Here is a 17435-nt window from a genome sequence, read left to right on the forward strand (position 1 = left end):
CAAATAGCTCCGTCTAACGAGGCTGACAGACTAATATCTCAAGAGCCCTTAATGCGTTATCATCTCCCGCGGTATGACCTCATATTTATAACTGCTCGGGGGGGGGGGGGGGGCTGAGACGCGTCCGCCCTGCCCCCCCCCCCCCCCGCGCAGGGGCGCTTCAGGAGGAGGCGGCAGACTCGCCCAGCCATCCATCACCGGCGGAGTTTGCGCAATTAGATGATTAAAGACGCTTTTTATAATATTTGGAAGAGGCTTTGAAAGGTCTCTGGGACCGTGTGATTGATGCCGGCTTAACCCCTTCCTGTCCAGGCTCGGCCGTCGCCTCCGCGGGGGTCCCGGGGCCGCTGCCCCAGCTCTGTTCCCCTTGGCTCCGGCGGGCGGTTGCTCCCTGACAAGGTGTGATTCATGGGCACCTGCAGGAAGCGCAGGCCGCCCGGCTGTTCCGAGCCCAACGGGGCCTTGGTGGTTTCTGAGGCTTCAACGGCTCAAGCGCTCAGGAAGTGTGTCTCCCGAGGCTGCTCTGCACCCGGCTCCGCGCACCGGCTCACACCCTGCTCACGCACGGGCCTGCTTCCGCGCCAGGCACCCACGCAGGGCCCGGCACACGCACAAATGGGCGGAGAGGAAGGCCTGACTCTGTGGGCTCTTGGCCCAACAGAGAGAGCAGGGTAACACCGGCTTAACCGCACACGCCGCTCTCCCCCGAGATTCATGAGCTCTCTGCCTGCCTGCCGCAGTTTGCCGCCAGCCCAGCTATCTGATGGCACTGCTAAACAATGTTCCCTCTAATCTTTCCAACCATGGGTGGATTTTTTCATCTGCAGAATAAATTTTGTTACGTGCGCCGGGGCATGCACAGATGTGCACCACCAGGAGAAACACAAACCTAGCTGTGGGCGCTCTGCTCATCAGCTACCTCTCCTGAGCAGCTGCACAAGTGTCCGGCTTACAGGGAACACAGCTGCTAAGGTGCCATCACCGTGACATCTCTTTAGTCTCGGAGGGATTTGCTCAGTGATTTTCACAGGCACAAATACCAGCGGGGCACCTGTGAGGGTCATTGGGATCCGTGAGTCGGGGAGAGTCCCGCTTCGGGTTTAGTTACCCTCAAGTCCCATATGTGAAGCCGCCAGGGGTTCCCCGGTAGGCACAGTGGATAGCTAGGGAACCTTTTCAGAATATCTGAGGTCAATGGTTATTTATTCCAACATGGGCGTGGCCCTCCCACCTCCAGCTTGAGAGCTAAACCCTTCTCCTGCGGTCAGTCGCAATGTTTCGTAATCTCCATTTCTTGTCAATTGATTGCCAGATAGAAGCGACAGCCAAAGAGGGCCACAACCGTCTGCCAGCTCCACCCACCGCTTGGTTTTAACTCTGCCCCTCTGTAAGTTCTTACTATTTTATTCTTCTTGTTGTTGTTGTTGGGAAAGAAAGAAAGAAAGAAAGAAAGAAAGAAAGAAAGAAAGAAAGAAAGAAAGAAAGAAAGAAAGAAAGAAAGAAACTTACTTATTTCCTGGTAGTACTTCCATTTATAAATAGCTTATAAGGGGTTAACAATGATTAATAGATGTTTTAATTAATGGTTAATCTATCGTTAGAGAGTCCAAGAGGTTACGGGTTTATTATAATCACAGCTTATCACTCACTATGGCACCTTCTCCTCATTTGCTTATAGCACATGCTACTCATATCTGTAACGTGCCTGCGATATCATTTTTAACCCTCTGTAAACCGCTCACCGAGGGCACCGTAATGAAAGCAGGATCAAAATCCACGTCTGGCTGGAGTCTCAGAACCCCTCCAAATGGCGGGGCGGGAGTGTGTGACTAATTTTAGCTTTGCCTCAAGTGAATGGGTAGACCAGGGAAGCAGAAAGACAGCTGTGGAAATCCCTCAGAATGGCACACTGTGGTGCCACGCGCTCTGGTGCCACGCGCTCTGGTGCCACATGCTTTGGTGCCACGCGCTCTGGTGCCACGTGCTTTGGTGCCACGCGCTCTGGTGCCACGTGCTTTGGTGCCACGTGCTCTGGTGCCACGTGCTCTGGTGCCACACACTCCGATGCCACGTGCTTTGGTGCCCCGCATTCTGATGCCACGTGCTCTGATGCCATGTGCGGGCACAAATACAGAGGGATTCAACACTGCGCTTCTGTTCACTTCATAATAGCCCAGCCCTCTGGCACACGCGTTTGCTTCCTGGGGCCCCCTCTCAGCATCTCTCCTCCAGCCAGGGATGGCCCCAGCCAGGAAGCCGGGCCGGAATGCAGCCTCGCTTCACGGGTCAGGCGACGTGGCTGCCCCAGGTTGCGTGAGGAGCAGCCCGGCTCTCCTGTGACCCGAGCCAGCACCCGGAACTGGCTTCCTTCGTGTATTCCTGTCCCTGCACCTTCCCCCCGGAGCGCTAATGGGGAGCCCGTTAGCTCCCCCGCCCGCCGGTGCTCACGGGGTTCTCTAGAGCCCGAAGGTCCCAGGAATTTAAATCAGTGCTGGAGCACCAGAAATGCAGATTCCCTGCCTTGGCTGGGGTTGGTGCAGGAAGCGGGTGTAGCCATGGGGTCCTGACGCGCCCCCGACTGCCCTGCCCTCAGCCGCGGCTCCCCGCAGGGATGTGCTGGGTGCCGCGAGCAGGGGCACCGGGGGCGTATCACAGGTGAGGTTAGGCATTTGGGTCGCAAGGCCGGAACAGCACATCGCGGACCAGTGGTCCATCTACACTGTCTTTCCCCTTGGTGCACAGGGACGGAGCCGGCGGGTCCAACATCCCTCTCCTGCTGTTGCGGATGGAGCCGGGAGATGAGGATGCCCAGCGCTTCCCAGGGCCAGGTCCGAAGTCGGGATGTAAACGAGTTGCCGAATAGTCGATGGCCCGATAAGCCTAGTCGACTATTTGCATCCTCCCCCTTGCTGCCTCTGTATCAGAGGCAGCAAGCGATGGGGAGAGAACAGGAACTGGTGCTGGGGGGAGCCGGCTTAAAAGCTGCGCCCGTCTCCACCCTGCCCCAGCTGCGCACCTGGCTCCTACTACATTTAAACAGCAGAGCCGCTGTAGGGACAGCAAACACTCCCCCACTGGCCGCTCAGTGAATTGCAATTTAACATCCCCAGTTCAAAGTGAGGTGCAAGCATCTCCTAGTCGCCTCCACGGGTTCACTCTGAACCCTAATGATGGCGCCTTACCCAGGTCTGTCTCGTGGCCTATGTGTCCAGCGAAGGCGAGAGAGGAGACGAAGCGCTGCACTGACATCTGTAACAACTCTGCTCGCATTAGCAGAAACATTCAGCGACTCGGAGACGGTGGGCGGAGTTTGGGATTTGGGGGTGGAGTTTGTGTTTCCCCCTCCACACGGACCCCTGCTGCGTGAACTGAGGAAGGGCACCGAGAGCCGCTCTCCCGAGTGTCGGGGCTGAGCGCTCCTCCTGGGGGGAGGCAGCTTTGTCCCTGGAGCAGCCGGGATAGGGACCATGTGTGGAACGCAGTGACCGAGGTGCCACGGTGCCGCGTGATGAATGGTGAAGGACCCACGCACAGGAGTCCCTGCCCCCACGGCCGTCTCCCTCCCTCTGCAGCTGGGAAGAAGTGGGGTGGGAGAAAGCCCAGGTCCCAAGCCAACCTTTGGCACATTTATTGACACTCCCTGAGTTCATACCTCAACTCTACAATCTTTCCCCGAGATTATTAAAAATTAATTGATCTCTTTTATATCCCCTCGGCTACCCAATGCCGCTCCGAGCCGGGCAGCCGGGGGAGGAAAAAGTGGGGGGGAGGGGAAGAGGGCTGCGTAAAAAACACACTGATAAATGTTAATTACTCTTTTACGGCCCTTGTCAAATTCCAAAGCAAGTCGTAAATTCATTAAACTCTAACGGATTAAGCACATGCAGCTTATTTAGTCACCATAAACAAGATCATTTGGATGTTGATTTTTCCTTTTTTATTGCTCCGGCAGAAAAGGGGGGGGGGGGGAATAGAGCCGGGGAACAATTGGTCAGTTACTAGGGAGTCTGAGAAGTCTGGGTGTTATGAGTACCTGGCTGCTCTCTGTATTACAGTAGCACAGCCCCAAGCTGAGCTGTCTGGGCGGGGGGCTGTGCATGCCCGGAGAGGGAGGGTCCATGCCCCCAAATAGCTTACAGCCTGCATAGGCCAGGCAGAAGGGAATCTGGCCGTCGTAATGCCCGGAGCTACTCGATGCTGAGGGGCAGGCAGGGTCTGGTGAGAGAGGGTGCAAGAAATCCCCTTACTGGGATCCCCTCCCCCATCCCCGTTCTGTTTCAGGGTGACTTGTGCCTGGATGGGCCGACCTGGCCCGTGCGTGTTAGGAGCTGCCCCGGGCGACTCTGCCAGGCTCTGGAGGGCACGGTCTGTGCTCAGCTTGCTCTGCATGGGCCGCCGCTGAGCTAGCGGTGTCCGTGAAACGTTCTCCATGCCGACCAGGGCCGTACTGGGCCCAACAGCGCACCCACTCCAGAGACAAGCGGGGCTGCCGCCCTCCCCATGTCCGGCCACGGGGGGCAAGGAGTGCCTGGGGAGCTGAGGAGTTATCCTGTGCCCAGGGCTCCCCACCATGGCTATAGGAAGGCCCCAGAACCATTTAGCCTCTAGACATGGCTGCTCTATATCTGCTCCCTGCCGGGCCTGGTGCTGGTAACTAGTGCTCCCTGGAAGCCAGGCGCTTGTGCAGCTGCACCGGAGAAATTCCAGTGCCGCCCTGCTGATTAGCAAAGGTTTGTGTTTCTCTGGGTGGTGCACTTTCCCGCATGCCTCAGTGCACAGAACAAAATTTATTCCACACAACCATGGCAAAAATCCGCCCCCGGTTGGAAAAGGTTGGCAGGAACATGGCTGGTAACGGGGAGGGATTTTTAAAGCTCAGAGTGACTTTGTCGCCTGGCCATTTCCAGCTGATCCAAAGATGTAGGGCCCTTTTGCGTAAGAGCTTCACTTTTAATGGCGATCCTGGTTAGCAGTGGGGAGAGGCTCTGTCTGCCTCACGCCCAGCCGTCCCTTCGTCCTGCCTCCTGGCTGCCCGTCTCCCTGGCCTGAGCTCATCCAGGGGCTGGCTGCTGGGGAATTGATCGGAATGGGAATTGTCCCATTAGGAATGCGGGCCTGTCCCAGCCAGATCTGTCCGCTGTTGGAAAGGCCACGCGAAGGCTCTTTCCACCGCGTTTAGTCTGGCAAAAGCCTCCCGCTCGGCGCGGGCCGGCAGGGGTTAACAGGAAGCACATGCCCCATGCGAAGCAGTAGCTAACAGCCACTAGCTAATAACTTTATGGCTTCAAAGCAAGGCATTTATCATGCGGGAGTTTGTTTATGCACTAGTTATATGGCACATTAGACCCGATCTGTGTTGGGCTGATAAATTCTCGATGACAAGCAAGGCTACCGGGGGGACTTGCCGAGTCCAAAAGACCAGTAGCTTTTTCCTGAACTCTGCTTTGCGAGATAAGGGCTGGTTTTTTCCCCGCTTTTGTTTTGTACGGAGGGGGAGAGAAATCTAAACCAAAATGACCTCCGACAACCTGTAAACCAGACCCAAAAGTGAGGGGTTTTTTTTAGCCATACAACATCCAGGCTGGGGGGGCTTTGGGGCGGTGGGGGGCAGGGGGCAGAGCAAGGTCGGTCAGCTGGGTCTGACTTTGGAGACTGATCTTGGGCGATCACCTCTGTGCCGGAAGGGTCTGAGTTTGGTGCCCACTCTGGGTGGGGGGCGTTCTCGGCGTGGACCCAGCTGGGCCTCTCCTGTGCCCATCTCTGGTGGGGGTGCCACCCCGTGGAAGTTAACGTCCCCCAGCCCTCGTGTTATTACTCCTAAGTGTCGTAGCTGCACCTTTGGGGGGGGCTGTTGCGGGGTACAGTGGAGCTGCCGGCTTCTCCTGCACCCCTGCTGTGTTGCAGCTCGTTATGGGATCGTGACGTGCATGGCTGTTGTAACAAAGCTGTGTCGATTGCAAGCACCAGCCCACATCAGAAACCACAATGAACTCCGCCTCCTGGCCCTCTAAAATGATGGGGGGGTCAGTTTTATTCTCCCCATTATATTTATGGGAAAACTGAGGGATAAAGAGAGGTCATCACCTGCCCAAGATCCTGTGTGAATCCCTGGCAGAGTAGAGCCCCGGGCTCCTTGCTCTAACCACTAGACAATGCTCCTGTGTTGAAGATACCGTGAGTCGGCTAGGGGCTCTGCGAACCAAATGAAATTAATGGGTAGTAGGTTTAAAACTAATGAAAGAAAGTTCTCCTTCACACAGCGTGTAGTCAACCTGTGGAACTCCTTGCCAGAGGAGGCTGTGAAGGCTAGGACTAGAACAGAGTTTAAAGAGAAGCTAGATAATTTCATGGAGGTTAGGTCCATAGAAGGCTATTAGCTAGGGGATAAAATGGTGTCCTTGGCCTCTGTTTGTTAGAGGCTGGAGAGGGATGGCAGGAGACAAATCGCTTGATCATTGTCTTCGGTCCACCCCCTCCGGGGCCCCTGGTGCTGGCCACTGTCGGCAGACAGGCTACTGGGCTAGATGGACCTTTGGTATGACCCAGTACGGCCGTTCTTACGTTAACCAGTCTCACTCCGGTTTAGCGCCCCTTCTGGAAGCGCCGGTGTCTCAGCCAGGGGGCGGAGGCTGCGCCGTTCTAGCGAGGCGGCGCAGGGACAGGCCGGAGAGCTGGGCCGTGGTCTCGCCCATCAGCCGCGGCTACCTGGCAGGCGCGCTCGCGGGCCCTCCCCCGCTGCACCCAGCCAGGTGATGTGTCCCCAGCCTTTGATCCCGCGGGAGCTGGTTCAGCGCCCCCGGTGGGGAGCGCCGCTGCTGGGAAACAGCCCGATGAACTCATCGGCCTCTGGCGGGATGGCGCCGAGATCTGAACCAAAGAGCCGAGGGCCTGGTGGACTTTGGCCCCCGGGGATCAGGGCGGGCCGAGGGAGAAGCGAAAGGGCGCTGGGTTCCAAGGCATGGGGGCCGGGCCTGACTCCGAGCAAGGGTGCTGGAGCCCGTGTCCGTGGCTCTAGCGCCACGCCCGAGCGAGGGCGTGAATTCCTTTCCCCCTTTGCCAAAGGCCGGAGCCCCTGCCCCTCGGCCCGCGGCGGGGTAGGTCTCTGGGCTACCCGCCGTGCCTCCCCCACGGCTCCCCGTGCTCGCGGTCACCTGCGTGGGTGCGGCCGCCCTCCCGGGGCGTCGGGGCGTGTGGGGGGGGTGCGTATTCCTCGGCACTTCCCGTGTCCCCAGCCATGTGCCAGCCCCCGGCGGCTGTAAATCCTGCCGGCGTGTCGGAGGCTGAGCGGTTTATAGCTCAAGGTCAGGCCCGTGAATCATAAAGAGGTGTCGGAAGGAGCATTAACTCCTGGCCTTCGCCGGGCGCTGGGTGGTTTCAGGCGGGGCCCTGGAGGCGGCGATTAAAGCCGGCACCTTCCCCTTTCAGTTTTACGGGAAAAGGAAAGCAGTAAATTAGAGGCCCACGGGCTTGGGGCAGGCCCAGCCCCGGCTCGCCGAGGTACCTGCCTTGCCGCCAACCCGCCCTGCGCCTGGCCGTGTGGCCACTGGGGGCTCCGGTTACGGGCTGGTGTCCCAGGGAGCCAGATTGGGCTGCTCGTGGCCAGAGCCCGGGTTCCTCCCGAGTGGGGACGGGGGAATGCCACCCCACGGCTGCGGGCTCTCCCCGGACAGGCTGCTGCTGTCTCTCCGGCCCTCTCCTTCCCAGCCAGCCCGTGCCCAAGCCGGCGGAGCAACTGACGAGCTGGGGGTGGAGAGGAGAGTCTCTGCCGGCGGCTTGGGATCGCAGGAGCCGGGGGCGAGGAGGTGGCGGAGACGCCCGAGAAAAGAGTCTAAGGGTTGGACTCAAGGTCCCTGCCCCGGGTGCCTCCTTCGGGCCTCCGCCGCTTCCCCCGAGCCCCCGCCTGGGATGATGTGTCTGAGGGGGGCAGAGCTCGGGCGTCCCGCAGCGAGTGGCCGTTGGCTCTGGTTGGGAGGCGCCCGGCGCCCCTCGTCCCTCCCATTGCGACTCCCGTCATCCTTCCCTGCCGGCAGGGCCTAGTGGTTAGAGCCGGGGCTGGGAGGGAGGGGTCCTGCGCCCTGCCCCAAGCGCTTGCGTGAACTTAGTGCAGCGGGCCCTCTCTGGGCCTCGGTTTCCCCACGGGGGTCACGAGCACCATGCTGCCAGCCCAGAGCCAAGGGTGCAGCGCCTCCGATCTCGTCGGCCGGGGGGCAGCGTGTGTGTGTGGGGGGGGGGGCGGTCCACAAGGGCATCAGCCTCCAGGAGAGAGTCGGACAGACTGAGAACAACATCTCTCCCGGAGTGGCGGCCCCGGGGCCTCCGGCAGCCCCAGCAACGGCCCCCGGCCTTGGGGGTCGCTCAGGGCTTGTGAGTAACTTTGCTGGGTAGCCTGGGCCAAATCCGACCTCTGCCCCCCCCCCCCGAGTCCTTCTCTGCATACAATCAACTGGGGCTGCCCCGCCTGCCTCTCGTGACCTCCGAGCCCAGAGGCCGTGGGGATGGGTTCTCGCTAGAGAGCTCTGCCCAGGTCGCGGGGGATGCGCAATCCAGCTGGGCCTCTCGTGCCAGGGTGGAGGTGTGCGGCCGGGAGCCCCTAGCTGGGCTGGGGAGGCCGGGAGAAGGGGAAAGCACTTCCCCCTCCCTGTGGACAGCCCCCCATCCCCCCCCCCCCCAGCCTTGCTGGGGATGGCGCGAGGCGGGTGAGCCGAGCAGAAAGCAACAAGCGCGAGCAAACAGGCGGCATGTCCCCTCGCAGACACAGCCGTGCCACGCTGTGCCGGGGGCTGGGCCCGCTGGCTCTGTGGCCCCGTCCCTGCCCCACAGCTGGGGTCCCTGCCGTGCCGTCCCGAGGCCCCGCTGGGCTCCCCCCAGTGCCCCGGCCCGCACAAAGCCGCCTTTCTCTGCCGGCTCACAAGTGCCGATTGTTCTGCTGTTTTCCCTGCCGCCGCCTTGTGTTGCTTTTAGTAACGGGACACAAAGAGGGGGCTTTCGGCCGTGGCGCGGCGAGACCCCCTGGATCTCACTGGGCTCGGGTGACGATGCTAGAGGAGGCCTGGCAGAGAGGGGCCAGGCCTGCCAACCACACAGGGGGCACATGGCACCTAGGAGCACGTGGCTGGGGGGCAGGAGCTGTCCCGCCCTCCATCGGCGTCCAGAGGGACCTGCCAGGGGCCGGCCGGCCCATCCTTGCTCTCCCTTTCACGGCCGCTGCGCCGGGCCCTGCCCCCGGGGAAGCCCCCCTACTGCCGCGGTGCCTGGGCGAGTCCCCCCAGCCCGCTGGTGCAGGCGTCAGACCAGAGGGTCACCCAGGCCGGTGGGGGCTGTGCAGCCTGCGATTCTGTTCCCCTGTAATTGGACCGGGGGGGGGGTTAACCCCCGTTGCCCTGCTCCTGCCGCTTAGCGGGGCTGCTGATTGGCATGCGCAGGCCGTCTGACCGAGCGCTGTTCTCCTGCCCGGTCCGTGGGTCCGTGTGCCTGCCTGTCCACAGTGTCTCCCGCGGGCAGGCTGGTGTCAGTCGGACGCGTCCCGGACGGGACCCTCGCAATCCCACCGTTCCTCGACGTCGGTTTCTGCAGCACCCTGCTCCGGCTGGCGGTGGTCTCCCTCCTGGCGTGAAACGGAGACACCCGCCTGCCACGGGCGTGGGGCAGGGGCCGCGGGAGACGCCTTTGCTCCGAAAGCCTCGCCCCGTCGCTGGCCCTGAGGTGCGGCCCTCCCGGCGGGCAGACGGGCGCGTGCTGCAGCGCGGGCGAACCGGTGCCTGGTGGCGACAAAGCCTGTGTGGAACCCGGGGCGGGGGGCTGGGTGCGTAGGCCAGGGGCGCCCCCCGGCTCCGTGAGGACGTGCCCAGCGAGAGAACCGCGCCGTTCGGGAAGAGCCAGGCGGCCCGGTCGCGCCCAGGCAGAGCCCAGATGGCCAAGCGGGCTGCTGAGTACCCACAAGGCAGAGCATCAGCCCTGCAGCCTGCCGGCTCTGCTCCCGAGATCCTCGCCCGTTCAGGGGGGCTGCTAGATGCCAGGGTCTTCCGCGCTGCCTCTGCCCACGCCCGCTGGCTCTCGGAGGCCGGGGCGGGGCGCACAGCCCTGCTCTGCCGCGTGAGCGGGTCCGGGGCCTTGCCCCGGCTCAGGGCCGGCCCGGCTGACTCACGGGAGGGTAGCCGGATTCTCTTCGCACGCGCCCGCCGTAGCATGCCCCTCCGCAGACCAGGCCCTTCCTGACGCGCCCGAAGCCCCCCGGCCAGCAGGTGCGGGCCCCGGGCCCTCACTGCGGGAGAGACGGGCAGCGGAGCCGCAGGGCACAGGGCTCTGCACAGCCGCTGGACACGGGCCTAGAAGCCGCATTTGCAGGCGGGGGCTCAGGCAGCAGGATCCTACTGAAATGGCTCCCGGTCGCGGTGCTACCCCGGCAGGGGCCGGAGCCACGAGCCCTTTAAGCCTCCAGCCCCCAGCAGCTCGGGGGGAAGCTCGTCCCCCTTCCGCCCCGGGGGGCCTGGGAGCCTGCGACCCACGTTCCGAAATTCATGGCGTCCCCTCCCCCCTCCCCCGTCCCCGCCGCGACGCTTGTCGCCCTCCCCTGGGCTGTGGGCTGCTTGGAGCTTTGCGTTCGCTCCCCCGGCGCTCTTAATTCCAGGAGGAGCAGCATGTCAGGCCAGATGAAATTGGCCGGCCGGTGGATTTATTAATTTTTCCTTCCCCTTGCCGCCCGGCCGGTGTCGGGCTAAGCGCCCGCGCCACACAGCCATCTCGCTAAAGCCGAGGGGGCTTAAGGCTTAAGTGGTTTTCTGGCCGCGGCGGAGTGTAAAGCTTGTCGCCAGCGTGAGAGCTCAGGGCAGCCGTGGGGAGGGGAGAGGTGCGGGGGGGGGGGGGGAAGGGACAGGAGACGGGAGGAGAGAGGTGAAGGGAGGGGAGAGGACAGGGGAGGGGAGGGGACAGGAGAGGTGAGGGGAGAGGTGCAGGGAGGAGAGACGGGAGGGGAGGGGAGGGGTGGAGAGAGGTGCAGGGAGAGGATGGGGAGGGGAGGGGACAGGAGAAGGGAGGGGAGGGGAGAGGTGCAGGGAGGGGACGGGAGAGGGGAGGGGAGAGATGCGAGGAGGGGTGGGGAGGGCCAGGGAGAGGTGCAGGGAGGGGAGAGATGCAAGGAGGGGTGGGGAGGGGCAGGGAGAGGTGCAGGGAGGGGAGAGATGCGAGGAGGGGTGGGGAGGGGCAGGGAGAGGTGCAGGGAGGGGACGGGAGAGGGGAGAGGAGAGATGCGGGGAGGGAGGAGGAGAGGGGAGGGGCAGGAAGAGGTGCAGGGAGGGAACAGGGGAGGGGAGGGGAAAGATGCGAGGAGGGGTGGAGAGGTGCAGGGAGGGGACAGGAGAGGGGAGGGGACAGGAGAGGGGAGGGGAGAGATGCGGGGAGGGGCAGGAAGAGGTGCAAGGAGGGAACAGGGGGGGAGGGGCGGGGAGAGGTGCAGGAAGGGGACCAGAGAGGGGAGGGGAGGGGGGAAGGTGCAGGGAGAGGACGGGAGAGGGGAGGGGAGAGATGCGGGGAGGGGAGGGGCAGGAAGAGGTGCAGGGAGGGAACGGGGGGAGGGGCGGGGAGAGGTGCAGGGAGGGGACGAGAGAGGGGAGGGGAGGGGGGAGATGCAGGGAGGGGACGAGAGAAGGGAGGAGAGGGGAGGGGAGGGGAGGGGAGGGGAGGGGGGAGGTGCAGGGAGGGGACGAGAGAGGGGAGGGGAGGGGGGAGGTGCAGGCGTCCGTGCCGAGAGACGGGTTGTGGGCAGAAGGAGGCGTGAGGATCGATCCACGTGGCGTCCCCTCCCCCAGGCGCTGGAGCACTGTGGCATCCGGCCCACGACGTGCTGCTCACACCCGCCTGTGGGTGCGCCTGGGACGTGTCTTCCCGCAGCCCCGCGCAACGCACGTCCCCCCGAGAAACGTGGCCGCGCGGACGGGTCCGGGCACATTTCTCCGAGGCCAAGTCACACGGGCCGGGGGAAGGCCGGCTAAGAGACACACACAGCGCCGCTGGCCTCGACAAACCTTAAGCCGAGCTTTGGCGCCGTCCTCCCAGCGGGGGGTGGAGGGGAGAAACGCTCCCGTTGGCTTCCCGTCAGCCACGCTGGCACTTACAGGCAACATCAGAGCGGCCAGGCTGGGTCAGACCAAGGCCCATCCAGCCCCGTGTCCTGTCTGCCCGCAGTGCCCAATACCAGGTGCCCCAGAGGGAGCGAAGAGAACAGCGAATCACCAAGCGATCCCTCCCTTGCACCCATTCCCAGCCCCGACAAACAGAGGCCAGGGACACCCTCCCTGCATTCCCTGGCCAATAGTCATTGATGGGCCAACCTCCATGAATCTAGCTAGCTCTTTTTGGAACCATGTTAAAGTCCTCATCTTCACAACCTCCTCTGGCGAGGAGTTCCACAGGTTGACTGTGCGCTGTGTGAAGAAAAACTTCCTTTGGTTTGTTTTAAACCTGCTACCTAATAATTTCATTGGGCGACCCCTAGTTCTTATGTGATGGGAGCAAGTCAATCACTTTTCCTTCTTCCCTTTCTCCACACCCGTCACGATTTTATAGACCTGGGTCCTATCCCCCCCTTAGCCGTCTCTGTTCTAAGTTGCCAAGTCCCCGTCTCTTCAGTCTCTCTTCATGTGGGACCCGTTCCCAACCCCTCCTCAATTTCGTTGCCCTTTTGTAGCTGCGATACGTAGACGCTGCTCCGCTGCACGCGCCGGAGGGAGGGGCTGCCGAGCCCCCAGCGCCGAGGCCCGGGCGGTGTTTCATAACAACCCACAAGGCCAGAGCACCAGGGCCAGGTTGCGTTTTGGGATCCCAGGGATTTCTAGCCCACAGGCCGGGCTGTGCTGCTCCCTCCGGTATGTGCCAGCACCACCTAGCTCACGTCGAAGGGAGCGCGGCTTCCCCCCTCGCACGGGGGGGGGGGGGAGGCTGCAAATGGGGAAGAGCCCCCCCCCCCCCGAAAGCGTGGCCCTGTTCTGTGACGAGGCGGAGGGGCAGGGCTGGGGGGTGACGCGTCTGCTGCTCTCCACACACAGCCTGGGCGGCGGGGGCGCAGTAGCTACGCGGTGGGCGTGGGGGCCGTGGCAGGGTGGGGGACAGGCCGGGGCTGCCAGGCGTGTGGGGGGAGGGAATGCCTGCAGGCAGCCGCAGTGCCGCCCGCCAGGCTCCGTGTGAACAGGGGCAGGGCCCTGCCAGGGAACAAGCAAGGCCCGTTGGATCGCCCGCCGGGGGCGGGAAAGGGGAACCCGGTTCCTTGGGCAGGGCCTCTCGGCGCTGGCCCGACGGGGCGGGGAAGCTCAGAGCCCCCGTGGGATGCGCCCGGGGGGCCGGTGGCTGTGATTCCCCGCTGTGGGGGGCTGCCGGGCCCCGGGTTTGCGCTGGGGAAGGAGGGCGGGGAGATCAGACGAGCCGTGGGCACGTTGGCGGCTGGGAGGCAGAGAGTTTGACAAGGGCAGTGACCCCCTGCGGCCTGCAGGGGTCGCACTCCCCCCCTCCGCTCCCTCCATGCTGCACATCTGGCCAGGTGCCTTCGGGGCTCCTTCCTTCGTTTAAAGCATCAGCCACTGATCCGGATTCAGTGGGTCGTCCCGGCCGGCAGGCCCAGCGGGCCAGGGCTCGGGCGGGTGTCCACGGCGTGCCGGGTCCTCGCTGTGCCAGCCGGGGCCTGAGACCTGGTTCCCACGAGACAGCCCCCTCCCCTTTCGCTCCCTTTCCCAGCGGCCCCCCCCACGGGGAAAGGAGCGCAGGCTGCCCAGGGCCCTGTATTCCCAGCACCTGCCGCAGGGCCCGGCTGGTTCCACTCAGCTGACAGTGGAGAACGGGAAAACACGAGTCTGCTCCCGAGCACGGGCACAGGAATGACTTGAACAGCTTGGCCCAGTCGCTGGGCAGGGAGCTGGTGCTGGGCTCTGCCCCCTTCGCTCGGTGGGACCAAGCCTCCAGGCCGGGCGGGTCCCGGAGACCCCCCCGACTCGAGCACAGGCCTGGAGGCACCCACCTGCCTGGGCTCCTCCCCGCCCGGCCCCCCAGCCGCCCCACACATTTACCTAACGCTAATGAGACGTATTGATTGGAATGATGGGATTTGTAAAGGTCGCGGGGTTAAAGTACATAAAACCAGCCTTTGTGGAGCTGCAGCATCAGGGCCGATGGGTCTGGTGGGAGAGATTAAAGGCCTCGCACCGCAAGAATGGAGAGGGCTGACAGCAATTACGTTTCAGATGTGTGCACCATTATAACACGCCCCCCGAGAGACAGGCCGCCACGACCCCGCCACGGCACAGGGGCGGCTGCCCTTCTTCCCCAAAGCAAGTCGTGGTGCGCTTCCAGCCAAGCACATCAGAGCGCCAGGAACTGGAAACGCAGGCGCTCGCCCCGGCCCGCCGGCTGGGGCCTGTCCTCCTTCCCGAGTCCCCGCTGGGCCCATCGCGCGTCAGAGCCGTAGGCGCGGCGCAGACACGGCCGTCCCTTGCGTGCGCAGGGCTCTGACTGCTGCGGATGAGCAGGCGGGGCGTTAGCCCCACAGCTGCCCCTCGCCGGCTCTGCTTGCACGTTTCACCCCCGGTGAGCGCCAGGAGTGGGCGGGAGCCGGGCACAGCTGGCCGGGCCACGCCTCACGCCTCACGCCCCTGCCACGCAGTCACCTTGCACGGCACATCCTGGGCCAAAGCAGAAGAGAACGCAGGCGTCTGGCCAGGGCGCTTGGGTTGACGCTGGACCGGCCCATCGGTGCAGCACTGACGGGAGCTCCCGGTGGGTTCCCGGGGGCTCTGGGTGGAATTCGAGGATCTGGGGGTGGGTTAAGCGACGCCTGGGTGCTGGCTCCGTGGGAAGGAAGGGCAGCACTGGATCCTAGCTCCGGGAGGAGCAAACCAAAGCAGGATCCCTGCCCCAGATGTGACGGAGGCCTGCTCCGGGCCTGCCAGTCCCCGCTGGCCTTTGACGGCTCCGTTCGCCTTTGATATCGGAGGCCCTCTGAGTAGGTGGCATGTGTCTGGCTCGCGGGAACCCAGCGACCGAGCAACGGCTGAGAATGCCAGCGCCGGGGAGGAGCCCCAGAATGAGTCCCCAGGCGGCGTGGGGCAGGGCTGCAAAGGGGGTAGGGTGACATTATCAGTGCTCGTTAGGAACCCCGGAGCCCTGCTCTCGTTTGCCCGTTTCTTGCCTTTCCCTCCCCCCAGCACGCACTGGATTCTGGCTCTCCCCAGAAGCACGTTGCCCGCCGGGGATTCGGTGCCAAACAACCGGCTGCGGCACCGCCCACGTGGCTGCATCTTCGTTTCTCCCTCCAAGCCGCCCTGGCAGGCTCTCTCCCCCGCGCTCAGCCGGTAATGAGTGGTTTGCAGTGGGAACTAAATGAAGTTGATTGCCCACTGGTGTCTGCCATTAGTGGTAATTAGTTAAAACATCAGAGTATAAACAGTAAATTGGCTCTAATAATTAATACTAGCACTCAAGCATATGAGAGACACGGAGACCGGGAGAGAAACAGCAGCAAGCTTGTAAAATCAGCTGGGGATGTTTTAATTAAAAAAGAAGGAGTGGAAGTAACAGGGTATTGGAAAAAAGACAAAAGCCATTGGCGCTCACTCAATAGGAGCGTGGCTCTGTCTCCTTCGGGGGGGGGGGCTCTAGAGGAGAAGGGTTTGCCCCCAGCCTCGTCTACCCCAGCGCCCAGCAATCGCGGGGGACAGCGCCAGAGAGGGGTGTAGCCAGGCAGTGCAGATCACACCTGTGATGGGAATTACGAGGGGACGCAAGAGGATCGCCCGGCTGGCCGGGGCGTGCGGAGTGTCTGCGCCCCTCTGCCTCCCGCGGGGCTTGGCTGCGTCTTGCCTGGAGGCCGAGCGGTTTTTCTCAGCTTGGCGTTTCCGCTCACAGCCTCGGGGAGCCGCCGTCGGGGGCGCTTTCTTCTCCGGCGCTCCCTGGCGGAGCCGGCTCCCTGTGGGAGAAAGGCTCTGTCCTTGGGTGGCAAATCCGACCCACGGCTCCCTTTGGCAGGAGGAGAGTTCCGAGGGAATCCGGTGGGCGGCCTTGCCCGGCTAGGGGAGGTTAGCATGGCTCCGAGAGACAGCCGCCGTTCTTGGCCCTGGCTCAAGGAGCGACGCAGCGACGTCTCCCGTCAGCCCGCGGCCTGGTGCCGCCCCTCCCCGCCGCTCGGCTTGGAAACAGCGCGCCGGAACAAGTCGGCAGATGACAAGGGGGTTGGAGCTGGCCCACTGCCGTCGGCGCGAGCCGAGGGTGCACGCTGCTCCGGATCAGGGCCCTTCATTGTGATCCAGCCTCGGGCTGGGGTGGCAGAAGCGGGCGTGCGTTGCGCAGGGAGGTGGGGAGGCTGCCTGGGTTGTGATTAATCATCCCCCGAGCGCGCTAACGATGCTAATGCTGTAAGTGACACTAGCCCATCTCAGCTCCTGATTTAAGGTCTCTGAACGGAAGCCGGGCTCCTGGGAGTAAATGCGCGAATTCTCCACTGATACTAAACCTTCCAATAAATCTCGCGCACACCAAAAAGCCCTGGGCGCTGAATCCCAGGATCCGGTAATTGAAACCCTCCGAGGTCTCAGAGCAAGGTAATGTGCGTGGGTTTATATCCTGCGCAGGGCCTCTGTCCCTGAGCCGCCCCCCCGGAGGCAAACGGGTCCCCGGTGCATTTCAGACCGTTCCGGTCACGCCTGTGAAATGGGGGTGGGCAGGCGTGTGGGACGGGGAGCCCCACGCCAAGGGGGTTTGCGGCGGCTCCTTGGGGTGCCGGGCGCAGGCTGTGTCTGAGACATGGCTACAAGAGGCCTTCCGCGCCTGCCACATGCTTCCCTTCGGGGCTCCAGGGACTTTTCCTGCTCCGGCCACTGTCCATCGCCCTCTGGTGTCGGCGTTCCACCTGCTCCTCTTGGCCCCGCATGCATGGGAACGGGGTTTTACTTCTGCTTGTGCACTCAGCCAATCAGGGGACAGGAAGAGGCGATGACGCTTACCTGGCCAGTCTCAGCCAATCAGGAGACAGGAAGAGGCGATGACGCTTACCTGGCCAGCCTCAGCCAATCAGGAGACAGGAAGAGGCGATGTCGCTTACCTGGCCAGCCTCAGCCAATCAGGAGACAGGAAGAGACGATGTCGCTTACCTGGCCAGTCTCAGCCAATCAGGAGGCTGGAAGAGGCGATGTCGCTTACCTGGCCAGCCTCAGCCAATCAGGAGACAGGAAGAGGCGATGTCGCTTACCTGGCCAGCCTCAGCCAATCAGGAGACAGGAAGAGGCGATGTCGCTTACCTGGCCAGCCTCAGCCAATCAGGAGACAGGAAGAGGCGATGTCGCTTACCTGGCCAGCCTCAGCCAATCAGGAGACAGGAAGAGGCGATGTCGCTTACCTGGCCAGTCTCAGCCAATCAGGAGACAGGAAGAGGCGATGTCGCTTACCTGGCCAGTCTCAGC

The 17435-nt window shown here is 62.9% G+C and overlaps 1 protein-coding gene across 6 annotated transcripts in view; it reads left to right on the plus strand.

Moving 5' to 3' along the window:
• The window catches only part of RNF220 (ring finger protein 220), a 330094-nt gene that overhangs the window by 140802 nt on the left and 171857 nt on the right, over positions 1-17435 (plus strand). For 4 of the 6 annotated variants that reach the window (XM_075935811.1, XM_075935812.1, XM_075935807.1 and 1 more), the window contains exon 3: positions 1313-1387. The exons of the other annotated variants lie outside the window; for them this stretch is intronic. In XM_075935811.1, the coding sequence (XP_075791926.1) occupies positions 1313-1387 (75 nt within the window). The remainder of the gene's footprint in view (positions 1-1312; positions 1388-17435) is intronic. 6 annotated transcript variants of the gene reach the window in all.

Source organism: Pelodiscus sinensis, chromosome 9 (genome assembly GCF_049634645.1).
Source record: "Pelodiscus sinensis isolate JC-2024 chromosome 9, ASM4963464v1, whole genome shotgun sequence".
NCBI classification, from domain to species: domain Eukaryota; kingdom Metazoa; phylum Chordata; order Testudines; family Trionychidae; genus Pelodiscus; species Pelodiscus sinensis.